The 27691-nt window shown below is 39.0% G+C and overlaps 1 protein-coding gene across 1 annotated transcript in view; it reads left to right on the top strand.

Moving 5' to 3' along the window:
- DNAH14 (dynein axonemal heavy chain 14) overlaps positions 1-27691 on the top strand; it is a 362094-nt gene that overhangs the window by 232347 nt on the left and 102056 nt on the right. The window contains exons 51-57 of the mRNA XM_064276952.1: positions 434-604; positions 4741-4908; positions 5701-5793; positions 14160-14357; positions 16415-16579; positions 18651-18842; positions 20311-20492. Of these exons, the coding sequence (XP_064133022.1) occupies positions 434-604; positions 4741-4908; positions 5701-5793; positions 14160-14357; positions 16415-16579; positions 18651-18842; positions 20311-20492 (1169 nt within the window). The remainder of the gene's footprint in view (positions 1-433; positions 605-4740; positions 4909-5700; positions 5794-14159; positions 14358-16414; positions 16580-18650; positions 18843-20310; positions 20493-27691) is intronic.

Here is a 27691-nt window from a genome sequence, read left to right as displayed (position 1 = left end):
ACTTTAGCCCAAAATAGCACATATAATCTTTGAAAATTAGTTATAAATTTTTTTTATCCAACCTTAGAATCTTAGAGGATATCAACATAAAGAGGCACCTCGGTAACACCACCAGCCCCCCGCCTCCATGCCGGTACCATAGTTAAGACATGTGTCTGCCCATCCTGACAAGGTTTTCCCTAGACATGCTGAGGAGTCCCTAAAGCCGGTGATTCCATGCCAGCTTACCCTGACCTATAAAAAAAAAAAAAAACTATAGCTTGCCTATTTCATCACAAATTTAGGTTATCACTTACAGAAACTGACAGTTCTTACCTTGGATAATTGCTTCTATTTTATGAACATAATCATACAAAAATTATGAGTATATGTCACTTTAAAAATTACCCTGCTTATGTTAAAAAAAAAAAAGTTATTTTTAAATTCCTAATAGCTTCTTCTAGGATTGCTGCAAGCTGACAAGGCTGTTATTAACTCTAAAGAGATGGCTGCTCTGCTCTTTGTTCATGAAGCCACCCGAGTGTTTCATGATCGCTTAATCGAACCCACAGAAAAAGGACTTTTCTATCAGTTTCTTTCAAAGGAGCTTGAGAACTATTTTCAGGTAAAGTTATATTTCAAAAGTTATCTTAAATGGAGTTTTGGGTAAAAACGTTGTTTTAGAAAAGTCCTCAGACATTTCTATAATATTTATGAAAAAACTTTATTAATTCCATGCTTCTTTTGAAAGTGTATAAAAGCATAGATCTGATGTGATGGAAATAATAAGGTCTTGATGCTTTTGCTTATGCATTTGACCTCAAAACTGCTCATTTTTCTCCAGGATTAGCCAAACTGTAGACTCTTGAGACTTCGATAAGATCTCTCATTCCTCTCCATCCCACTCAACTTTGGTTTCCTCAATGCCAAGCTTTCTGCCCAGACCACAAAAGAAAGTGTTTCAATAAACAGATTTACGCTAAAAGGCTTGTGTCTAAATGGGGCGGTGAACTTGGCTCCATTGCTAGATTTCTTTGTTAACTCCTCTCAAGAGAATTAAGGAGAACCTTTCCTTTCCAAAGGTGACCCCTCTTTTCTTTTTCTTCCTTGGTGGTGCCATTTTCTCACACCTTTTTCATAGCAGTCCAGGAAATACAGTAAATTCAAGGGAACAACTATATTTTTACAACAGTAAAAGAGAATTTCAGAATACAGACTTTATACATAGAGATAAAGGTAGATATACACACATGCGTATAAACTCAGAATACAACATGAATACCTATATATAAATTTACTTGTGTGTATATGTATACATACATAGGGCTTTTTAGACAAATCACAAGCTCAGAAAGCTTTTAAAAATTCTTTCTAGACACTCCCCTCATTACTTTCCTTTAATCCAAATTTTCTGCTCTTCAGCCCAGACCCTTCTTGATACAATTCCTCATATTAACCCACATCACTTCATATCCCTCAATCTTTTTTAAACATCTGGTAGAATAACCTTTCCATTAAGTAACCCAGCGGTGACCCCTTTTCCGTCTCTACAGCCACTGCCACATCACTCACTTGTTTGGACTTCCCAGGGCTTCCTCCAGTGTGAAGCTGTTTTTCCTTTCCCCGCTTGAGGCTCCTCTTTGGTTTGTCCTCTGGTTTGTCCCCAGCTTCTTTCTCTCAGACATGCGAGTCTCCAGCCCTTTCTATTCTCTCTTTTCTTCTCTAAAAGCCTGAGAGGCAGTTGAATATACAGGTTAGAAACATAGGCTCTGCTGAGGTTCCATTTATAATTTGTGTAAGCTTGGTCACGTGGGCCCCTCTGTGCCTTAGTTTCTCATCTCTAAAGTAAGGATAGTAACTGTACCTCTCTCATAAGACTGTGATGACAATTAATGGTATTAATTTATGTAAAATGTTTAGAATAGTTCCTGACACATAGTAAACACTCAATAAAAGTAAGTTATCATAATAATAAAAAGAACTAGACCATACATCTACATTTCAAATACAGGCAAGGTGGTTTGGTGGAAAGAGCCAGAACTTTAGGGTTTGTTTGGTTTGACTTCTAAGTCTGTCTCATGTTACTCTGGGAACTTCACGTCAACATGGGCAGGAATGTTCTCAGTCTCCGTTCACTGCACCCTCTCCACCTCTCCACATGCCCTGACCTTGTCTTCCCTACTTCAGTCACTGGTGTTACCATCCAAGCCTCTTTGAGCATCAACTATTTTTCAAAAGAGCATCAACTTTGTCTCCTGTCTTTCCTTCATGCCTGTATCAGATTAGTGACCTCACCCTGTGATTCTATTGCTTTGATATCTGTTGCATTTTTTTCCCTTCTATCTGTCCACTAACACTTGCCCCAGTCCAGAATTTCATGATTTCTGATCTAAATTCCTTCAACCACATTCTGACAGCTCTCCTTGCCACCAGTATGACCCTCTTCCTAATTAATCTATAATGCTCCCATAGTGAGCTTTTAAAATCTTGATCTGATCACGTTACGCCCAGCTTGCTCTTAAGATAAAGTCTAAATTCCTTGGCTTGGTAAATAAGGACCTTCATAATCAGGCCCCTGCCCACCCCTGCAGCCCCATCTTCAGTCCCTACTCATCTTACTCAATGTGGTCTCTGTTGCTTCTGCCTTTATTTCTGCGGATGCCTTCCCCTGACTCACCCCTAGCCATCCTTCAAGGTTCAGTTCAAGCTTCCTCCCTCTTGGTGGCCTTGTCTGGCTTTTAAGGTTATGTGTGCTTTTTTTGTATTTGCATAAGACTGTTTTTTTTTTATGGGTTTTCCCTATCATAAAACTTACTGTAATTGCGTCTTTCTTTCCAACCTATGAATCCCAGAGAACAAAGACACTAATTTTTATTTCTATTTAAATCCCCAGAATTTAGCATCCTACCTTACTCCCTATTGGTGGCTAATAAATATATCTGGAATGAATGAGTAAATAAAGGATTGAATGAAGAAATGGAAAAACTTTGCTAAAATAACCATCTAAAGAGAGCTCATTACTATCCCAGGAAACTTCATAAACACTCTATGAATGCCAACTGCAACTCACTTTTGAGACTTTGCCAGACCAAGGAATAGATGTAGAGGCAGTAGAAAAGGAGCAAGCAATGACTATGGAGAAAGCCAGGACCTTAGATCTTCCACTAGCAGGGGTCAGCCCTATGGACAGCAGGAGCAGCTACAATACCCCCAAATTAAAGACCATATGATCCAAACCTTCCTCAGGGACCAAACAGGGACAGAGGATGTAAATTATTCCTTATTAAGTATTTTTTATACAATATCATTTAGTTGATAGGTTGGCTTTCTTTTTTAGTAAAATATGATAATAATAGCTAACAATTACTGTGTGCCAGGAACTGTTTTAAGAGCTTTGCATATCATGACACATTTTACTTTTCATAACAACCCTATGATATAGGTAGGCCCTGTTATTATCCTCATTTTACAGATGGAGAAAGTGAGGCAGAGTGAGGATAAGTAACACGCCCAAGGTCACACAGCTGGTTAAATCATGGAGCCAGTATTCAAAGAGAGGATATCTGGCTCCAGATACTCTCTTAACTGTAGTGCCATACTGCCTCCCAACCTTCACTTAACCATTTACTAAACAAACATCTTCTGAGTGCCCATCGGAACTTCCAGTGCTGAGCACTGAGTGAGGTAAATGCTGAGGGTTACGTGGAACTAGTGTGCGCTCTGCCTTCAAGCACCTTGCGACTTAACGGGCACAAGGTGTTTCTCTAAGTGCTCTGACAGACCTATGCACAGCCTACAGTGATGAAACAAAGAAGGAAAGAGTAACTTACTCCACCTTGTCTCAGGGGAGACGGAAATGGTCAGACTTCAGAGAGGAGGTCATCCTTGATCTTGGCATGGAGGATAGGCAAGAATTTGCAAAGCGGAGCAGGAAAGCAAGTATAGAAGTTGCAAGTCCATGGTGGTAATTAGCAATGAGTAAGGAGTCTGGTGATGCAATGGTTAAGTGCTGAGCAGCTAACCGAAAGGTCAGCAATTTGAATCCACCAGCCGATCCGATCGTGAGAGAAAGATGTGGCAATCTGCTTCTGTAAAGATTACAGCCTTGCAAACCTTATAAGGCAGTTCTTTGTCCTATAGGGTTGCAATGAGTCAGAATTGACTCGATGGCATTGGATTTGGTTTGTTTTTCTAAGGAGCTTGCATGGCACAAGCGGTTTGCAATCGGCTGTTAACACGCAGGTTGGCAGTTGGAACCCACCCTACCACTCTGCAGAAGAAAGGCCCAGCAAACTGCTTCTATAAAGATTACAGCCAAGAAATCCTATGGAGTGTTCTACTCTGTAACAAATGGGGTTGTCATCAGTAAGGTGATGGGGTCAGCGGCAGCTAACAACACAACAGGGGAAGAGCACTTTTCTCAGATTGGCAGTGGGGCCTCGAGATGTTACTCCCACAACAGGGGTTCTTAACCTGGGGTCCAAACACCCAAAGAATCCATGTATCGAACTGTATTTCAATACACTTGCATTTCCTTTGTAACTCTTGTATTTTACTCCATGCATTTTAAAACATTATTCTGAGAAGTGGTCCACAGGTTTTACTGACAAAAGGGGTCCATGGCACACAAAAAAGTTAAGAACTCCCAAATCCTGGATCCACTGTGCCAGCTGCTTCTCTTGCATAGATAGTACATTAGTCTTGACAACAGGTAGAATTGTGCTACTAACAAATAACTATAAAATTATTATCTTACAACAGACTCCATGGACCAAAGAAAAACTGATGAATGACTCAACTGTATTTGTGGATTTCTTGGATATCAACAAGCTTCATAGGAAAAAGATCTATCAGAATACCAATGACTACAATAAACTTGCCAGTATACTTAGCGAATTCCAAATGAAGTTCAGTTCAACGTCTTTGGAGGTAAAGACACCCACTATATAAAAAGCCCATTGCCATCCAATCCGTTCTGACTCATAATGACCCTGCAGGCCAGAGTAGAACTGTCCCATAGGGTTTCCAAGGAGTGGCTGGTGGATTCAAACTGCCAACCTTTTGGTTAGCAGCTGAGCTGTTTAACCAGTATGCCTCTAGGGCTATATATATATACACACACATATATATATAGCCAAAACCAAACCCATTTACCATATGTGTATGTATCAAATATTTTAATGTGTGTGTGTGTGTATAGAGAGAGACAAGGTGCACAAATGAGGCTGTAAAGAGTTGAATGACTAGAGTTAATAGAGTTAAGAAATTCAAAGCAGAGTGTGCCAACAGGGCCCAAAGAAGCTGTTGTGGTCAGAAATGAGGGAATTCATTCCTCACGGCCCACTGAGCTTGAACAGAGACGCCAATAAAACCATGGATACCATAAAACAATTTGCTAAGTCTTTTCCCCCTACCGCTCATCTTACCTGCCCAAGACAGGGAAATAGAAAAGCATCATGGATGCTGTTATTCTCCTACTCATTCTCTTCTCTCAACCCTATGACCCTCCTTAATATTGCTCACTCAAATATTGGCACAGGAACAATCCTTATTGTGCAAATTTCCTTCCCCTAAATGTAAATTGTAAACCAGCCTACTGGATATAGATTACTGGGTTACTAGAATAGCTGTTCTCACTCCTGTATCCTTGTATGTGAAACCACAATCCTCATCGTTTTTCTGTCTGTACTCAGTAACTATGTGTCCCGTTTCCTCTGCTAGATTTCTCATTCCATGGTGTTCTTCAAAGAAGCCATAGAACATATCGCAAGAGCTACAAGGGTCATTCGACAACTAGGGAGTCACATGTTACTGGTAGGAATTTAAACTTTTCAGATGTTTTTAAGATGCAAAAATAAAATTTAAGAAAATTCAATAACATATACTTCATTACAGAAATTTCATTTGTCTAGACATTACATTTATGAAAAACCATAATCATTGAGTCATGGAAAAGAATTTTTATCCTCTCTACAATTTGCATAAAAAATTCATCAGCATGTAAAAATGTTATTTGTTTTTGGAAGGTGTTTAATGTGAATAAGATTGATGGATCTGCTACCATCTCTAGTGTATCTTCAGCATTAATACAGTATCTTTGAAGGTGAACCATGCCTTCAAAAACAATATGCTTACTGATGTAGAAATGTAAGCCTTTGCACAAAGTTTTACTTTTCATAGTAAAAAGGCAACAAAGGAATTAAAACTAGAAAATACTAGTTTAATACAAAAGAAGCTAGTAAAGGAGAAATAAAGGGGGGGAAGATATGAGACATATAGAAAATAGATAACAAAATGGCAGATATAAATTAAATCATACCATTACAACATTAAATGTAAATATACTAAATACTCCAATAAAAAGGTAGAGATTGTCAGATTGGATTTTTAAAAAAAGAACAGAATCCAACTATATGTTTTCAACAAGAGTCACACTTTAGATTCATAGACACAAAGAGGCTAAAAATGAAATGATGAAATATGGTAAACCACACAATTACCATAAGAGAGTTGGAATGGGCATACTAATCCCAAACAAAATATACTTTAAGACAAAAAATATATATATATGTTCTGAGACAAAGAAATACATGTTATAATGATAAAAAGATCAGTCATCAGGAAGATAAAACAATTATATTTGCACACGTAACAAAAAAGCCCCAAAATATGTGAAGGGAAAACTGACAGAATTAAAGGAATAAATAAATAATTCAACAAAAATAGCTGGCGACTTCAATACCTCCACTCTCAATAATTGATAGAGAGCTAAATATAAAATCAGCAAGGATATAAACACCTCAACAATATTGTAAAACAACTTGACTTAATTGACATCTATAGAACACTCTCCTCAAACTGCAGAGTGCACATTTTTCTGAAGCACACATGAAACATTCTCCAGGATAGACCATATACTAGATCATAAAACAATTTAAAGAATTGAAATCAAACAACGTTCTCTGACTGCAACAGAATTCAATTAGAAATCAATAACAGAATAAAATTAGATAAATTCATAAATATGCGAAAATTTCACCCAACGGGTTAAAAAAGAAATTGCAAGAGACATTATAAAATACTTTGAGATGAATGTACACAAAAGCAGCATACCTAAAGGAGTGGTTAGAGGAAAATTTACAGCTGTAAACATCTATATTTAAGAAGAAGAAAAACCTCAAATCAATGACCTAAACTTTCCCTTTAAAACCCCAATATCCCATTGCCATTGAGTTGATTCCTACTCATAGCAACCCTGTAGGATGGGGTAGAACTGCCCCGTAGGGTTCCCAAGGAGCAGCTGGTGGATTTGAACTGCCGACCTTTTGGTTGGCAGCCAAGCTTTTAACCAGGGCTCCACCTTCCACCCTGTTGTTGTTGTTGTTAGGGTCCATCAAGTCAGTTCCGATTTTTAGCAACCCTATGTACAAAAAGAACGAAACACTGCCCATTCCTACATCATCTTCACAATCGTTGTTATGCTTGAACCCATTGTTGCAGCCACTGTGTCAATCCGCCTTGTTGAGAGTCTTCCTCTTTTTCACCGACCCTCTATCTGACCAAGCATGATGTCCTTTTCCAGGGACTGATCCCTCCTGATTACATGTCCAAAGTATGTAAGACATAGTCTTGCCATCCTTGCTTCTAAGGAACATTCTGATTGTACTTCTTCCAAGACAGATTTCTTCATTCTTTTGTCAGTCCATGGTATATTCAATATTCTTCACCAGCACCACAACTCAAAGGCATCAATGCTTCTTCTGTATTCTTTATTCGTTGTCCAGCTTTCACATGCATATGAGGTGATTGGTAACACCATGGCTTGGGTCAGGCACACCTTAGTCTTCAAGGTGACATCTTTGCTTTTCAACACTTTAAAGATGCCTTTTGCAGCAGATTTGCCCAATGCAATGTGTCTTTTGATTTCTTGACTGGTGCTTCCATGGGTGTTGATTGTGGACCTAAGTAAAATGAAATCCTTGACAACTTCAATCTTTTCCTCATTTATCAGTTGTGGGGATTTTTGTTTTCTTTGTATTGAGGTGTAATCCATACTGAAGGCTGTGGTCTTTGGTCTTCATTAGTAAGGGCTTCAAGTCCTCTTCATTTTTGGCAAGAAAGGTTGTGTCATCTGCATAACACAGGTTGTTAATGAGTCTTCCTCCAATCCTGATGACCTATTTTTCTTCATATAGTCCAGCTTCCCAGATTATTTACTCAGCATACAGATTGAATAGGTATGGCGAAAGGATACAACCCTGACGCACACCTTTCCTGGCTTTAAACCATGCAGTATCCCTTTATTCTGTTCAAATGACTTCTTCTTGATCCACGTACAGGTTCCTCATGAACATAATTAAGTGTTCTGGAATTCCCATTTGCAATGTTATCCATAATTTGTTATGATACACACAGTCAAATGCCTTTGCATAGTCAATAAAACACAGGTGAACCTCCTTCTGGTATTCTCTACTTTTAGCCAGAACCCGTCTGACGTCAGCAATGATATCCCTGGTTCCACGTCCTTTTCTGAATCCAGCTCGAACTTCTGGCAGTTCCCTGTCAATGTACTGCTGCAGCTGCTTTTGAATGATCTTCAGAAAAATTTTACTTGCATGTCATATTAATGATATTGTTCAATAATTTCCATATTCTGTTGGATCACCTTTCTTGGGAATAGGCATAAATATGAATCTCTTCCAGTCAGTTGGCCAGGTAGCTGTCTTCCAGATTTCTTGGCACAGACAAGTGAGCACTTTCAGGGCACATCCATTTGTTGAAACCTCTCTATTGATATCCTGTCAATTCCTGGAGCCTTGTTTTTTGCCAATGCCTTCACTGCAGCTTGGACTTCTTCCTTCAGTACCATCAGTTCCTGATCATATGCTACCTCCTGAAATGGTTGAACGGCAACCAACTCTTTTTGGTATAGTGACTCTGTATTCCTTCCATCTTCTTTTGATGCTCCCTGCATCAATTAATATTTTCCCTATAGAATCCTTCCCTATTGCAACTTCGGGCCTGAATTTTTTCTTCAGTTCTTTCCTTCCACCTTAGGAAACTACAAAAAGGAAATCAAACTAAACCCGAAAAAGCAAAAGGAAGGAAATAATAAAGATTAGCAAAGGGAATAGAAGAGCAATATAGAGCATCCCGAAAACTGGTTCTTTGTAAAGATCAACAAAGTTGACAATCTTTAGCTAAATTACAAAAAAAATGAGAGAAAACCGAAATTATTAAATCAGGGATAAAAAGAGGACAGCACTACCAATATAACAGAAGTAAAAAGGATTATAAGGGAATAATATTGTGAGCAATAATATTGTTGGCAATAATATGCCAACAAATCAGACAACTTAGATGAAATGGACACTTTCCTAGAAAGACACAAATTACTGAAACTGAAGAACTAGAAAATATGAATAGGCCTATAACAAAAAAGGAGATTGAATTGATAATTTCAAGACTTCCCACAAAGAAATGTCCAGTCCCAAATGGCTTTACTGGAAAATTCTACGAAAAATTTAAGAAAAAATTAATACCCATTCTTCACAAAGTCTTCAAGAAAGTAGAGGAAGGAATACTTTCCAATTCATTCTATGAGGTCCGTATTACCTTGATACCCAAACCAAAGACATCTCAAGAAAACAAAGCAACAGATCAATATTCATTATGAATAGAATATTCCTTATGAATAGAGATGCAAAAAGCCTGAACAAAATATTAATAAACAGGATCCAGCAACTTGTAAGAAGTTTTACACATCCTGGAATGCATATTTGGTTCAGCATCCAAAAATCAATCAATTATCATATTAATAGAAGGACAAAAACTTCATGATCATCTCAATAGTTGCATAAAAAGTGACAAAAACCAACACCATTCATGATAAAAACTCTCAACAAAGGGGAACAGAAAGGAACTTCATCAGCCTAATAAAAGGTATTTATGAAAAACCTACAGCTAGCATCATTCTTACTGGTGAAAGACTTAATGCTTTTTTTCCTAATATTGAGGGAGAAAGCAAGGATTTCTCGCAATTCTACTCAACACTATACTAGAAGTTCTCAAGGGCACGTAACAACAACAATCTCAGTAGATGCAGAAAAAACAGTTGACAAATTTCAACACCTTTTCATGATAAAAACACTCAGCAAACTAGGAATAGAAGAGAAATTCCTCAATGTGATAAAGTGCATTTATGAAAAATCCACAACCCACATCATACTCAATGGAGAAAGACTGAAAAGTTTTCCCTTAAAATCAGGAATGAGGCAAGATGCCTGCTTTCACCAGTGCTTGTATAAAACTTGAGTCTAGTTACAGGCCTCGAAGCAGAGACAGGTGGTGGGATTGGGTTCTGCGAGCAATCATCGGCATCTTTCAAGGCACCTGCCTCAGGAGAGGCCATTACAGGTTCCTTAGGAAAATCTGGATTAATTTCCTCAGATGAGGATGGAAGGGATGCTTCTATTGGTAAAGAAGACTCAGCAGAATTTAGGGGCTCAATGTCTCTAGCTTCATCAGGATCTGCCCACATTTCCCCATTCCAGTTATCATGATCACATTTCTTCCCAATCAATTCCCTCAGTTTAACATCAGACACCTTGCAAGGTGATGCTCTGCAATGAGTCACTTTCATATGGCCTTTCTCGCCATGGTCTTGTAACTTCCACCAAATGATTGATGGGGCTATGCAATAAGGTGCTCTGGCCCGTCAAGGGGATTGGACAACTTGCTAATAATGCAAATAAGGTACATGGCATCCTTGTGGGTGTGGGACCATGCAAATAAAGTGCTTGTGAAATCCTAACGAGGGGATTGGTCAGCTTTGCCATCCCACTAGGCTTAAAATGAGCCATCTCAGAGGTGGGAAGGGGGACCTCACTACCACCAAGAAAGAAGAGCTAGGAGAGGAGAGCATCATTTGGATCCTTGCACTGAGAACTTCCTAGAACCAGGAGACAAAAAGAACTGTAACACTGGAGACGGTGAGAGACACCGAGGAGCACTGGCAGAGAAACGATGGCAGCAGAGGCAGCAGAACCAAGAGACCAGCAGGAGACAGTGTGGTGGGCTTCCCGGTCCATGGAGCAAGATAGCTGAGTACCTTCCGGCAGGAGGCTTGCTGGCAGAATGGGGTACCTTTAGGCTCTTATCAGTGGAGCTAAGGAGTTTTGTAACACTTGCCCAGGCAGTGGCCAAGCTGACCCAAGAGGCCAAAGGGGCCAAGGGAAGAGGGGGCTGAGGGCCAGAGAGAGGCCTGCCTGCAGGAATGGCTGAGAAGAGGCTGTCCTAATCGAAGAACTGTATACTGAATTGTAACCTGTTACTTCCTTAATACTCCATAACTATATGCATGGTTTGTGAGTTCTGTGTGACCATTGCAATGAATTATCAAACCCAGTAGAGAGTGCCATGGGAAGGACGGCTGATGTCAGACTGGTAAAAAGGCTGGAGAGTGGAGGTATGTCTGACTGCCATCTCATAGCAATCAACCTTGGGCTGATGGTGATGGTGATTTTCTCTCCCCCTTGTGAAGTTAAAGGAGGTCAGATGCCCTCGCCATGCCATTTTTCAGTTGGAAATTCAACTGATGTTGTAGTTCAGCCACTCATAGGATGAGACTCTGGGTTCGGTTATCAGAAATCGCAGCTCTGTGGCTACAGAAGATAAGGTTTTCTTTCAGGAAACATATAGCAACTTCCAGGTTATTTATCTGGTGCTTAAGCTGGAAATTTGAAGCCCTGAACTCATCCTTTTCTTTTCCCACTTTATCCAGTGGAAGTAGGACCAATCAGCCAATTACATTTTACTCATCAGTTTGACAAAAATGTTCTAAGGTATCAAATGCGTGATTGCTCAGAACCTTATCTCTCATAAGTATTTGACTTGTTGTTGCACACTGTCAACTTGATTCTGACTCAGCAATTCTATATGACAGAGTAGAACTGCCCCATAGGGTTTCCTAGGGTATGATTTTTACAGGAGCAGATCACTGGATCTTTTCTCCTACAGAGCCACTGGTGGGTTTGAACCATCAACCTTTCGGTCAGCAGCCAAGTGCTTAACTGTTGCACCATGAGGGCTCCTAAGGACTATTAGTGCTCTCTTTACTCCTAGAAATAAAATCACTAATGCCTTTAAATCTGACCATATTTGAGAAGCAATTCCAGAAACTCCAAAACCAATTCAGAAAGCTCATCCTTAAGATTCTGTTCTCTAGAACCACTCTCAGTACCAGAATGCCTTAGCCTGAGTTCTCTAGAAAAACAGAACCAATAAGACATAGATAGATAAATAGATGGATACATTGATTGATTTTAAGGAATTGGCTCATGCAGTTGTGGGGGGCTAGCAAGTCCAAAAATCTGTAGGTCAAACAATAGGCTAGAAATCCCTACAGTCTTGTTTTTTCCCAAAATCCATAGGTCAGGTGACAGGCTGGAGATTTCTGTAGTTTTGTGTCCACAAATCCCTAGGTCAGGCAGCGGGCAGAGTGAAGAGTAGTGGAAGAGTTCTGTAAAGATACCTGTTTATAGTCCGGAGGCATAATATACCCTCAGGAAAACTCCTTTTTTACTCTAAAGGCCCACACACGTTATGGCAGGTAATCTGCTTTACTGAAGGCTAACTGATTTAACTACTTCACAACAGCATCTAGATTACTGTTTGACCAAACAATAGGCATCATAGCCTAGCCAAGCTGACACATAAAATTAACCATCACAAGATGTAGAGGAATCCTGTACTTTCTGCACAATTTTTCTGTAAACATAAAACTGCTCTTAAAAATAATCTGTCCTTTTAAATGGGCAAAATATTTGAATATTTCACCAAAGAAGATACATAAATGGCTAATTAACCCATGAAAATATGCTCAACAGAATTAGTCATTAGAGAAATGCAAATTGAAACCATAGTAAGATATCCCTACACACCCACTTCAATAGTTATAATTTTAAAAAAAGAAACAAAAAGACAATTGTCGATAGCAATTGTTGATAAAGATGAGATAAACAGGAACTCTTACATATTGCTGGTGGGAATGTAGAACGGTAAAACTACTTTGGAAACAATTTGGCCATTTCTTACAGACTTTAACATAGATTCACCATGTAACTGAGTGATTCTACTCCTATGTTAGCAAGAGAAAAACAAATATGCACTGAAGGACATGAATGTTCATATCAGCATTATTCTTAACAGCCAAAATGTGGAAATAATCCAAATGCCCATTAGTGGGCAAATGAGTGACAAAATGTGGTATGTGCATACAATAGGATAATATTCGACGATAAAAAGGAACAAACTGATGGTACACACTACAACATGGAGGAACCTCGATAACATCATGCTAAATCAGACACAAAAGACTTCATATCATATAATTCCATTTATATGAAATGTCTAAAAAAAGCAAAGAGCTGAGGGAGGGGTTGGGGATTGACTTCAAATGGGCATGAGGGATCTTTTTTGGGAATAATAGAAATGTTGTAAAAATGAATTGTGGTGATGGTTGCATAACTCTGTAAATTTACTGACAATCATTGAATTGTACACTTAAAACAGATATGGCCCGTATATTATACCTCAGTTAAGTGGTTTAAAAGGCAATAGTTTGCCATCATTACCAAGGAGTATGTATTCAGTGCTTGTTACTCAAAGTACATAGAAGACCTAATGTCTTATAAATGAAGAATCAAGTATCAACAGTGACATAATGATAATTTAGAGACCTGTATTATTTTTCTGGAAACACTGGTGGCATGGTGGTTAAGTGCTACAGCTGCTAACCAAAAGGTTGGCAGTTCAGATCTACGAGGTGCTCCTTGGAAACTCTATGGGGCAGTTCTACTCTGTCCTATAGGGTCGCTATGAGTCGGAATCGACTTGACAGCCATAGGTTATGTTATTTTTCTAGATTATGTTATCTTTCCTGTGAAGTTATCTCCTCTATTTCAAGGGACTATGAAAAGAAAATGTGAAAACATTGAATGTGCCTTATGAAATTGATAAACTACTTAAATTGTATCTAATATACCTCCCAACATGATTATAAAAATAGTCCTGAGGTATTTTTACTATCTAAATTTCTAACACAAATAATTAGAAAATTATACATTGAAAGATTTCCAGAATATATATAGAATCATACATTGATTGTTTTCCCCCCAAAGATTGGAATAGATGGATGTGGAAAAGAAACTTGTACAACTTTGGCCTGTTATTTGACAGAATACAAACTGTACCAAGTGCCTGTATCTCACAATTATGCCTACCTAGAATTCAAAGAAGACTTTAAAAAAGTGTTCACTCAGACAGGATTAGAAGGAAACCCCACTGTTTTGATGGTTGCTCATTTAAATCTGGATCAAGTAAGCACTTTTTTGTCTTTATTATTTGCTCAAGTTTGATGTTTGAGTAGCCCAAAATAAAATAAGTTTTGAAAAGGAAATTAGTAAGAAAATATTTCTCTATAGTCCTATTAACCTAGTATATCAATTCTTTTCATTATTCTCTGTCCTCATCCAGCCCTGATCCCCAGAGTTTATATATTTGTAATCATGCTAAAGATAGTTTTACATACCATTACAACAGAAGCATTTTTCATGGCTTCATAATTTTCTTTGTAGTTAATGAAATGGAAATAATTTATCTAGGTAGCTAAAATAATCCATCTTATATCTGAACTTGTTTTGTGATGTGTATTTTTTTAAACTATCCTCTGTATCCACTATCTGACCACGTAATCTACAGTGTGCTCTCACAGCGCGGAGCCTTCTGTTTCTCTCCTTTATCCCTCTCTTCTAATGTCACCATCAGGGTTAGGACTTCCCTTGCAGGATATACTTTCTTTAACCACATAAGCAAAAATGTTAATTGCTCATCTTTTTTATTAGCTCTGTAGGAAAGCCTGGTAGCATAGTGGTTAAGAGCTACGGCTGCTAACCAAAAGGTCGGCAGTTTGAATCCACCAGGCGCTCCTTGGAAACCGTATGGGGCAGTTCTACTCTGTTCTATAGGGTCGCTATGAGTTGGAATCAACTCGACGGCAACAGGTTTGGTTTATTTGGGTTTTTTGGTTATTTTGTAAAAGCTATAGCCTTCCACAGGCAAAACATAATTTAAAAAACCATTGTCTTGGATTGCATTTATTTCTTTGTGGCAAAATTTCAAGGGAACATTGTTTATTATCCATGATCTACAAATGTTTATAAACATGTATGAGCATCATTTCTAACTCTCATCTGTTTTTTTCTCCTAATACTGATCCTCTCTGCCTAGAGTTATGTTTTTTTTTTTCCATTATCAGGATTTGAGAGTAAATCCAAGCACCATGTCATAGCTGCTGTGCTCCATTATACCCAGCTTTTCTGCTTTATCTCTATACTCTCCCTCCCCAGACTTAAATATCCTGCTGTATAGATCAGGCTGAGGTTTCTGTCAGAGACATTCCTTCCAGATTTTGGAAGATAGTTTCTTCTACGCAAAGAGCTCGTTGTCCTAATTTAATCAATCACTTTTTGGAAAACCATTACTAATCAGGTCAAAGCCCAGTTGAATGTGGCTCCTTGACTCCCGTGTTATTTAGAACATCATTGGATCTACCTTCCACACTTTCCAGGTTTCTTCTGGTCATGTCAGTCTTTTCCATGTGAATCAAAAAGAGTGAGACGTAATCATAGTATTTGGTAAGCCTTGCAGTTCCGTCATGTCATGGATGAAACAGGAAGTCAGCTAGTCCATGTCACCTCTGTTGACCTCTACTGGAGACTGCCCAGCAGCTCTCTGCCCTTCATCATGGCCTAAAATACCATGAACCTCTCAGCAGCTGAGGAATGTCCTGAGGAGTAGAGAATGCTACTGCTGCTTTTTTTTTTTTTTTTTTAAAGAAAGCTTGGATTTACTCTCAAAAGCAAAAGGCTCATACTTTTTAATAACTCCTCTGGTAAAGTTTGTTTTACTGCTCCGCTGTCATTTCCCGTTGGCACTGGAACCTTTTATGGAGACGAGCTTGGTTAAATTAAAATACTCCTTCAGCCATGTTATTTCTACTTTGTTTACTATACAAACACAAAAGTAGTGCGTTGAGGACTTCTATGAGCTGCTTGAAAACAAGAGGACTTCTCTGCCCAGTTCATTATTGTACCCACCTATCCATACCTCTTGCCCAGTGCCTAGCACAGCGTTTGGCATACCGCATACTAAGTAGATATTGTCTAATATTTGAACAAAGCTGATTTTGATTGAGAAAAATATTTTTTGCTTGTTTTGATTTAAGAAAATGTTAGCATTTTAAAAAATTAGTCTCCGTTCCCCTTTATCCCTATTTCTTTTTCAATTTGGTGTGTTTAGAGTAGAATATATGAATAATTTACTCCTTCAAATTTTCTTTTTCTTTTTTCCTGACTAAATACATGTTTCACCTAAGGAGACATTTTTGGAAGATTTGAACTCCATTTTCAATTCAGGAAAAATACCTGACTTGTTTGAAAATGAGGAGCTGGACTCTATTGCACAAAGGATTAGACCTCTTGCTGAACAAGTTGGTTATATGGATAATGATAGGGAATCTTTACTTTCATTCTTCCAAAAGGTACTTTTTTGTAGATCGACTTTATTAAGTTGTGACGTTAAATTAAAAGTGATTACACTAATAATTCTGTACATGATTTTCAAGTTGGAGACTAAAAATGGATATCATTTCTTTAGGTCTTCAAATGACTTCCTAAGACTACAAAAATCACCACCCCTACACACAGACATACAAAGATTAACAAGGATCTGAACTGGACCAGACATCAATGGCTTTAAAAAAAAAAAAAAAAACAGCTGGAGGCAATGAAATGAGAAATAACATCCCAACATTATTTCTTACACTGAGACCTCTTCCTAGCTAATGAGGTTTTCATTTCAACCAAGAAAGGCAACAAATAAGAATTCTTTCATCTCTTTTAGTACCCCTAGAATTGATCAGGAAGTGATAAATACAGAAAGATAGAGCAGAAAATATTCAGAATGAACTCAGCAGCAGAGTAACTGCAAAAGAACTGATTTGATGAGAGACATAGACTAGACCAATGAACTAGTCTTTCTTTGTCTTTCAGACATGATGGTTGAGTAAATGGCTTAGTGAACGTGATTGCTCCAACCAAAATGTTCACTGGGAGGCTGCCACTAGTCAACTTATTTTAGGTGCCAATTTTTGACTAACATTGGGTCATTTGAGGATTGAACTGGGCCACCCTCTATTCTTCAACAGATACTTAGTAATCTGGCACAAGAAGATATAAAAACTTCCAGAAATGAAATCCCCAGTTGAGAGAGAAGAATGTGATATGAATGGGTTGGATTGTGTTATATTTTAGAGTGCCATGTTATGAAGAAGGATAACAGTTATCCTGATAGTTTATGGCATTCTAGTGCCTTGTGTTACATAGTTGGTTTATCTGATATATTTTAAATGGTAAGGAAGGACAAAGAAAATTTTATTTGGAGTGCGAAGGATAGTACATTCCAGAAATAAAAATTAAATCAAGAATCCCAACTAAAAATCCGTTTTAATTATTTACTTTATTATTTATATATAATGTATACCATATCTCCAAAAATGATTTGAAGTGTCTTACAATAGCAATAAAAACACTGGATATTCCCAGGTAGGAGTTTGGTGATAGGTAAAGCAAAGAGAGATACTTTCATTTTTACTTTAAACACCGCTGTATTATATGCATTTTAAGATGAACAGTATTGCTTTTATAAAAAATTTTTAAAGACCGGAGGAAAAAAAGATGAAATCTTACTGTAGTCTTCTTTCAGCTTTCCCATAATTATTTTAGCAAAATAGGTTTCCTGACACTCAAAGATATTATCACTTCGTACAAATTAGACTCTTTGAATTAAAAGGAACACTGACTCACTGAGGCTACTTTTAATAATGTGGGTCTATTATAAAAGGATATATGGAAATAAGAAGGGAGTAATCCGTGCTCCATGCCCAGACCTGCCAAGAGCCCAGAATAATAGCAGCGCAGCCAGGTCTTACAGGAAAAGGGATCCAGGCATACTCCATAGAAACTAGCACTTAGCTTAGGACTTGCAAAATTGTTTAGGATCTACTATAGATTAGTTGTAATCCTTGGCTGTAATAAGCTGTAGCTTACTAATACCTCTTTTGGTGCACTACCCATATTGTCTGTCTCTGCTTCTCTATTTCTTTCAGCTCTAACCCATCCTACTATTTTCTCACTTTAAGCTTCTGTGGGCATAAATGCACAATACTCTAGAGGAAAGTCAGACCTATTACCATCTGATATAAGGTCCTCTACTGAACAGAGCTCTAGCACCAGGCCCCCTCATAAGAGTTGGTTTATACAAGGAGTGGTCTGAGTCCAGTGCCTCCCCTAACCAGTTCAACCAGCTGAAGTCAAGAGAGTGGGGTCACTTGGAGCAGAACATGGCTGCTTTCCTCAGAAGGACTCTGTGGGACTGGTTGTTTCCTTCAGAAGGACTCCTTTTATGTCAGGCAATCAGTTCACAATTGATCAGTCTCTGGTCTACTCATTAAGAAAAGAATTAGAGCAAGTTTTATTTGGAAGTTGCAATATAATTTTTTTTTCAAAGCAGTGGAATATATTTTAACAATTTATATTTTTATTAATTTTCAGAGAATACATAAAAATCTTCACATTTTTATGACCATGAGCCCTACAGAACATAACTCCCGCCAAATTTGTAGAGCATATCCTTCTATGATTAGCTCCTGCACAATCGATTGGTATGAAAAGTGGCCAGAAGAAGCTCTGCTTGTTGTAGCCAATTCTTTCTTAACAGAAAAGGTCAATTTGGAAAGCAGAGAGGTAAATATAACCTCTATTTTAAAATCTCATACAGCTGAAAGTATCAATTTATTAACAGCATCTGACAGTATTATGTCTCTGAACATCACTGAACACTGGTGAGAAAAAATAGGCAGCCCTAGGCCAAATAAAGGAATTTCCAGGTGGAGCAAATGGTTAAGAGCTTAACTACTAGCTGAAAGGTTGGCAGTACAAAACCACCCAGAGGTGCTTCGGAAGACAGGCCTGGTCATCTGCTTCCGAAAGATCACAACCTTGAAAACCCTATGGAGCAGTTCTACTCTGTACACGTGGGGTCGATGTGAGTCTAGAATCGAATCAACAGCAACTAGCAACAACAAGCCAAATTATGAAATAGGTCAAGATTTGTCTTAACTACTTATCAGTTCTGTGACTTCCCATCTCTTTAGTCCCCTAACTCACCCTTTTTCAAAGATGCCCAGGTTCCTCATTGCCTGGGTCTCTTCATCATTCTGGCTTCATGCTGGACAGCAGATTTCATGAAGGAAAAGCAACTTCCATTTTGGGTACCAGATCTTATGGTGAGAATGCTGGAAACTTCAGTATATTCTTTGTAAATTGCTCTGACTTCGCTGCAACAGCAAAACTACAAAAAAATGAGAGCACAAGCCACACACAAAATTCACTCAGAGGTCATGAGCCGCGGTAAGTAAGAATCTATTCTAGGGTGATTCAACCGAAGATTCCATAGGCCCCAGCTGACGAAAAAGGAGTAAGAGATGTTGACAAAAGAAGTTGTAAATGCACAGAGGCCTGAAACAGTGCAAGACCTACGAAGGGGCTCACATCCTTTCTTGTTCAAGTGTTCAAGGAAAGCAAAGACCAAGAAGGACAGAGACAGGATGAATCCAGGAGGAAAATGCAGCTGGGTTAAAAGTAACCAAGTTATTAGGCTAGGCTTGGTGGATTGGCGGTGGGTTACCAGGACTATGTTATGTCTAAATCAGAATTCTCCCAAGCTAAGCAAAGGGAATACTCTTTCTGCTGTGGCTTTCCCCACTTTATATGTATATCCTTTGAGTCCTTACATTTTCTACTTTACTTTTACTTTTTACATATTTATTTTACTCAAGGAAACTTTCTTGAGTACCTTGCTGCTAATGACCTGCTTTCAAAGAAAAATGGAAGATAAAGATAACCCTTGGGCATTGACCTTGGTGCCCTAAATCCTTGCATGGCTGCAGCAGAAAGTAAGGGTAAAGCCTGGGAGAATGAGTATGGCATGCGATTAATCTTTAACCATATCATTGCCTCTTCTGCCCCACCACCATCCCAACCATTAAAACTCATATATCCTTGGTCCCTTTCATCCAGGACCTTTCTATACATCTCCACATCTCAGAAATGATAACCTATGTCAAGTTACTCAAAATGTTCAATTTTCTCCTTTTGTAATGTATATTTGGATTGCTTTCTCTTAATTCTTAAAAAAAATTTTTTTTTTCAGAATTTAAAAGAAAAACTTGCCCCAACATGTGTCCAAATCCACAAAAGTATAACAGACCTGAGCCCAAAATTCTTTGAAGAGACTAGAAGGCATTATTATATCACTCCCAGGAACTACTTGCAATTCATGGATACGTTTGCACACATTTTGAAGTCACGGGAGAAGGAAATGCAAGTGAAAAGGTAAGACTTTGAGATCAGACAAGACTCAGGTAGTTTATTGCTTACATAGACAATGAAAACAAAAGTGCCAGAGGTGCCGGCTCTGCATGTTTCTGTCGTATGGATGACACCCAGATAAAACGGGCCAGATGACCGCACTGCAGAAAGTGGGCATCCTGTTGCCGAAGAGCCCCGTCCGTGGTTCAGCTAAGCAGGTTTATAGCCTGAAGCTGTACCTTAAGAACAGGGTAGGGGATGATGTGGGACGGAAAGCCTCATACCTAATGAGAACCAGGGAGGCAGTGAGAAACTGCCTCGGGACAGCCTCCCAGGAAGATAGGGAAGTGAATGGGAAATGGTCGTTAGCATCTGCTCACAAGTGTCCTGTGCTGTCATGTTCTAGGAGGATAACAGGGCGTTCTGCCAAGACTTAGGTCCTCTTTAGTTAAACCTTGCCTAGAGGACCTATGTAGAGACGCACAAAGTCATCAGGGCACCAGGGTGGAGCTATTCCTCTACAGCTCCATCCCTTGACCTTTCACGTATCCAACTGAGAATTCTTTTTAAAAATTTTGGTCCCTCCATCAGATACCCTAATTAATTGTACTGATAGGGGATTGGAACAAATCTGTTCTATCTGTCTTAGGAAATATTGGATGAGCATGACCATGACTGTGACTCCCAGTGGGGTAATCAGGCCCAATCAGAAGATAGACCACAGCAGGGTCCCTGTATGGAGCCAAGCCAGTTTAAAAATGTCATTAATCCAGGTACACCAAGGGGTGCTGGCAATCACACATACTGCGCCTCGACTGATCAGCAGGAAGCCCAGGGCAATGCAATTTTTCATCAGCTTTCAAAAAAAAAAAAAAAAAATTTTTTTTTTTTTTTCATTCTAGAAAGTTTAGACTGGTTTGTATGTGTAGTGGGCAAGTACAGGCCTAATGTTTACATAAGAAGTAGTAGAAACCTTGACAGCAGCATTTTGCTAATGTGGGGGCAGGGTCTAATTTTATTACCTTTTTGTAAATAATAAGGTCGGGGGGGAGCATGACAGATATACTATCAGTTAAATTTAACAACTAGAATATGGTTGTGATAGCCTAACATGATAAGGTTAAAACGAATCACGTTAGTGTTCAGAAAGCTAATCTTGTTTTATTATCTCAGGTAAAGGCTACTTGGAGTAAGCAGCTCCTAGGAGATTTCTGAGAATTCTTAGATTAAGATTTTTGTTAAACTGAGGATGATGGTGGCAGCCTGGGTTTAATTGGCCAGATGTCCTGCAGGCAAGAGTTAAGGGAAGCTAATGGGATTAGTGGTCCCTCCCTCAAACCCTGACCTCCCAAAAGCTCAGGTGTTCCTTCCCCACCAGCTGGGATTGCTGCTCTCCATTCTTAGCCATCCCTGCCACAATCACTTTTTCCAGTCTTCCCCACACCATCTACCTAGACTCATCCCTGGTGGCTCAGCTGTTTCTTCCTAATATGCCTTGTGCCATTGTCGGACATCTTCTACCCCCTGATGTGCAGGCCATACCAGGACCACCTTAAGGGTTGTCACTGTGTATGTATGATCATTATTATCAATATCCATAACCACCCATATCCACCAAGTGTAGCTAGGTGGCAAAAGAAGTACCAGGTTAGAGTCTCCCACGTCCCAACTCTTCTTTGCTACTCACAAATTCGAGTAGCCCAATTTCCTAGGGGTACACACGTGAGGAGAAAAAGTGAGAAGGACTAATGACGTGTTTCGGTCTCTTAACAGCCAGCCTGGGCCTCTTCTCCATCCCCAAACTCATAATTAAACATTCTATTTAAATGGGGAGTACTTTGGGGAAACTATAACACTTAAAGCCCAAACTGCCTGCCTTTGGTGTGGGCTACACCAGTAACTGAGCCTCAGTTGTCCTGTCAGTGTTTCCTTTAAGACAACATTTTATTCTTAATGGCACCTACTTCCTTGGGATGACATGGGGCATGAAAGGTCCAGGGAATGTCCCTAATAGTTACACACTTAAGGGTATTTTTTGTTATAAAGACAGCGCCATTAACTGATTAGATGCGTTCAGGAGATCCAAATATGTAACATAGTCTAAGAGTTATGGAATTATGTGGCCCATATCTTTTCTGCAGCAGGGATGGCGGCACCATATCCCAAAAAGCATCTCCTTTTCACTGAGTGGTAATAAACCTGTGATACTCTCAAGAGGAAGGTAGGGGACCTATGTAGTCTATTTCCAGGAGTGGCCAGGTCTGCTATCCTGGACTATGTAATCCGGAGTTCCCTTTGCTACTCGACTCTGTAGCTGGCAGTTTGGAAAGTGCCATGTCCGAAACCCCAGGAAGCATCATTGCCTGGTGACCACGTCCTTTAGCCCACGTAATCCCTTAGCAGGACTGTGGGGAAGCCCCTACTCCTACCCTGCTTGCCTTGATCCTAGACAAGAGTATGCTCTACCAGATCACAGGGAGTCTTATCTCATTCCCTAAATTAGTCCACATGGTCCCATCTTTTTTCCAAAAAGGTATTGTGGCCTTACCAGCCTCACATCGGGCACTAAATTTGGCAAGGTAAGGCTGAGAGATTGAGCCAGTAAAGAAACAATGAGCCCTTGTTAGATTCAGGCAAGTTATTACAAAATAACAGTGAAAGCAAGAGTAGCCAAAGGTGCCAGCTCCCCATGTCCCTTGTCCCACAAGACGACACCAAAACAAAAGGGGCCAGATGACTGCAACATGGATAGTGGACACCCTACTGCAAAAGCCCAGGCCATGGTGCAACAAAGCAGTTTTAGAGTCTGCAGCTGTACCCTAAGGAGAGGGGCAAGGCAGAAAGCCTCATCAGAACCCAGGAGGCAATAAAAACTGTCTCATGATAGCCTCCCAGGAATATAGGGAAGTGAGTGGGAAATGGCCTTGTAGCAGCTACTCAGAAGTCTCCCATCTTCTCATGTTTTAGGAAGATCACAGGTTGTTCTGCCAAAATTCAGCTCAGCTGTGGTTAAGCCTTGCCTACATGAACTATGTGGAGATATACCAAGCCATATCCCGCTAGCCCCCACAGCTGTGAATAAAATAGAGCCCTATCTATGCATCCCAATATCTCTGGCAGTTCTTGGGGGTTGTGTTTATCCTAGTTGCCTCTGGCCCTGAGTTCCTGCTTTTACGAAACTCTCTCTTTGCTCTCTGTATTTTTCCTTTTGTGTGTGCAGTCCTTTTCAAAGCCTACTTGCAGGCACCACCCCAAAGTGCCATCAACTTGGTGGACACCTCCTCAGAGTACCATCATCTTAGAGCAAGGGGCAGTGGGCATGAGGATTACATAAGAGAATAGCACAACAGACTTATTTAGAACTCAATCAAGGTGACGTCTGTGATTTTCAACTCTTAAAAGAGGCCCTTTGCAGCAGATTTGCCCAATGCAATATGTCTTGATTTCTTGACTGCTGCTTCCATGGCTGTTGATTGTGGATTCAAGTAAAATGAAATCTTTGACAACTTCAGTCTTTTCTCCATTTATCATGATGTTGCTTATTGGTCCGGTTGTGAAGATTTTTCTTTTCTTTATGTTGAGGTTTAATCCAGACTGAAGGCTGTGGTCTTTAATCTTCATCAGCAAGTGCTTCAAGTCTTCTTCACTTTCAGCAAGCAAGGTTGTGTCATCTGCATAACGCAGGTTGTTAATGAGTCTTCCTCCAATCCTGATGCCCTGTTCTTCTTCATATAGTCCAGCTTCTCAGATTATTTGTTCAGCATACAGATTGAATAGGCCTGGTTAAAGGGTACAACCCTGATGCACATCTTTCCTGACTTTAAACCAATCGGTTTCCCCTTGTTCTGTCTGAACAACCGCCTCTTGATCTATGTAAAGGTTCCTCATGAGCACAATTAAGTGCTCTGGAATTCCCATTCTTTGAACGTTATCCATAATTTGTTATGATCTACACAGTCGAATGCCTTTGCATAGTGTAATAATAATAGATTCACCAAAAGTTGCAAAAATAGTGCAGAAAGGTCCAGTGTCACTCAGTTTCTCCCATTGGTCACATTTTATGTAACTATAAAAAAAAAAAAAAAACTATAGTACAATATAAAAACCAGGAATTTGATGTTGGTACAATGTGTGTGTATAGTTCTATGCTATTTTATATGTGTAGATTGCTGTAACTACTACTACAGTCAAGAGACAGACTATTCCATTACCACAAAGATCTCCCCTGTGCTACCGTTTTTAGTCAGACCCACACTCCTGCCCCTACCATTCCAAACCCCTGGCAACCACTAATCTTATTCTCCATCTCTATAATTTTGTCCTTTGCATAAAGGGAATGAGATTGGATTTTTCACTCAGCACAGTGCCGTTGAAGTCCATCCAAGCTGTTAAATGTATCAGTACTTCATTCCTTTTTACTGATGAGTAGTATTCCCATGGTGTGGGTGTATTACAGTTCATTTAATAATTGAAAGATTTGGCCTGTTGCCAATTTGGAGTGATTACAAGTGTAGCTACAATAAACATTTATGTACAAGTTTTTGTGTAGATGTAAATTTTTATTTCTCTAAGATAAATCCCAGGAATGTGAGTACCCAGTCATATGGTAGGTATGTGTTTAGTTTTTTAAGAAGCTAACAAATTGTTTACCAAAGTGGAATACCATTTTATATTCTCCCCAGTGTATGACAGTTCCAGTTTTTCCACTTGTGAGCTTTGGTATTGACACTATTCTTAGTATTGTCACTATTTTTTATTGTAATTATTAAGTGTGTAATGATATCTCATTGTGGTCCCAATTTGCTTTTCCCTAGTGGTTAACGATGTTGAATATTTTTTAATGTGCTTATTTGTCATCTAGATATCCTCTCCATTTTAATATCTCTTCATATCTTTTGCACATTTTTAACTGAATTGTCCAGTTTATTTACTGTTGAATTTTGAGAGCTCTTTACATATTCTTGATTTGTATCTAAACAAAGAATTTCTTTTATAAGGATAAGTACAAAGCTTGTTCCTGTGTGGCAAAGGTTAAAGATGTCCCAAATGTTCAACTTTTCCAAACTGCTGTACCACTCCATCATCTTTAATATCAACCACTCCCTCTCCCCTCAGTACTCCTCCTCCTGTCTTTGAGTTCCCTAATTTGCTGCAACATCCCACAGAACTCACGAACTGTGTAAAGGAAATGGCTCACACAGTCGTGGAGTCTGGCAAGTCTGAAATCCATGGGTCAGATGAAGGATTCTCCGGACCCACTTGGCTGCAGGGGCTGACGAACCCAAACCAGCAGTTGAGACAACAGGCTGCTGGCTTACACAGCAGGAGAAGCTGGTGAATCAGAGGCTGGCGAATTCCAGAATCGCCAGGTCAGACAGCAGGCCTCTGGCTTGAATTCCAAGAAACAGAGGTCAACTGATCACAAATCAAAGCTGAATGTGGGATTCAGAAAGAGCCTTACATATACCTTAGATGCAGGCCACACCCCAGGAAAGGGCATAACTTGAGTAAGGGTAGAACTTGAGTCATGCCCTCCTGCAAGGCTGCCACCCAAGACACACCCTACATCAGTCCTACCTCATCAACATGTGAACGTCAGGATCCACAGCACATAAAATAGAGGGCGACCATACGATATTGGGAATCATGGCCTAGCCAAGCTGACATATAAACCCCACCGTCGCAGGCTCCTTATTTGCGCAGTCTTACTAAATCTTTGTGTGTGAGTCACAAACACCATGGCTAGAAGGGCCATGTTGAGTAATTCATTACACCACAGTATCCTTTGTCAGATATATGGTTTGCAAATATTTTCTCCCAGTTGGTGGGTTGTCTTTTTATCCTCCTAACAGAGTCTTTCATAGAACAAAACTTCTTTTAATTTTGATGAAGCCCAAATTATCAATTTTTTTTTATGGATTGTGTTTTTGGTGTTATGTCTAAGAACTCTTCACCAGGCCCTAGATCCTGAAGATTTTCTATGTTTTCTTCTAAAAGTGTTATAATTTTACATTTAAATCTATGATTCACTCTGAGTTAATTTTTGTATAAGGTGTGAGATTTAGGTCAATGTTAATTTTTGTATAGCCAATTGTTCCAGAACCATTCATTGAAAGATTTTCTTTCCTCTATTAAATTTGGCAAAAGTCTAAGAGACACTTTTGTCAAAAATTAGTTGCCTGTATTTGTGTGGGTCTGTTTTAGGGTTCTCTATTTTGTTCCATTGATCTATATGTCTGTCGCTTTGCCACTATCACTCAGTCTTGATTACTATAGCTATATAATAGGTGTTACAGTTAGGTAGAGTGATTCCTCCCACTTCATTCCTCTTTTTCCAGATTGTTTTAGCTATCCTATTCATTTGCCTTTTCATATAAATTTTAGAATAAACTTGCCTGTATGTATAAGAACTTATTACTGGAATTTTAATTGGGTTGCATTAAACCTATATTTCAAATTGGAGAGATTTGGCATCTTTACTATGTTCAGCCTTCCAATCCATGATCACAGTATGTGCCATCATTTATTTAGATCTTTGATTTCTCTTGTCACCTTCCAGCATGTAAGTAGTATATGTGTTTTGTTAGATTTATACCTAAGTATTTCTCTTTTTTGAGTAATTGTAGATGGTGTTGTATTTTTAATTTCAGGGGACACACGTTCATTGCTTATATTTAGCAATGCAATAGATTTTTGCTGACTCACTTATTAGTTATAGGAGGTTTTTTTTTTCCAAGATGCCTTGGAATTTTCCATGTAAGCTATCATGTCATGTTCCAATCTGTTTGCCTTTTATTTCCTTTTCTTGCCTTACTGCACTGGCTAGGACTTCCAGCACTATGGTGAGTAAGAGTGCCAAGAGTGGACATTTTTGTCTTATTTCTGATCTTATGGAGAAAGTATTCAGTCTTTCAAACTATTAAGTATGCTATTAGCTGTAGGTTTTGTAAAAATGCTCTTTATCAACTTGAGGAAGTCCCCCTCTAATCCTGGCTTTGTAGTGGTTTATCATGAATTTTATCAAATGCTTCTTCTTCAGCAATTGATATGATCACATGATTGTTCTTCCTTAGCCTGTTAATGTAGTAGATTCCATTGATTGATTTTCAAATACTGAACCAGCCTTGTATCCCGGGGATAAAACCCATTTAGCCATGGTTTATAATTATTTTTATGTATTGCTGAATTATATTTGCTAATATTTTGTTGTATCTTATATCTTC

This window comes from Loxodonta africana, chromosome 25 (assembly GCF_030014295.1).
Source record: "Loxodonta africana isolate mLoxAfr1 chromosome 25, mLoxAfr1.hap2, whole genome shotgun sequence".
Classification (NCBI taxonomy): Eukaryota; Metazoa; Chordata; class Mammalia; order Proboscidea; family Elephantidae; genus Loxodonta; species Loxodonta africana.
The sequence above is the reverse complement of the archived record's forward strand: the minus strand, read 5'-3'. Positions and strand labels throughout refer to the sequence as shown.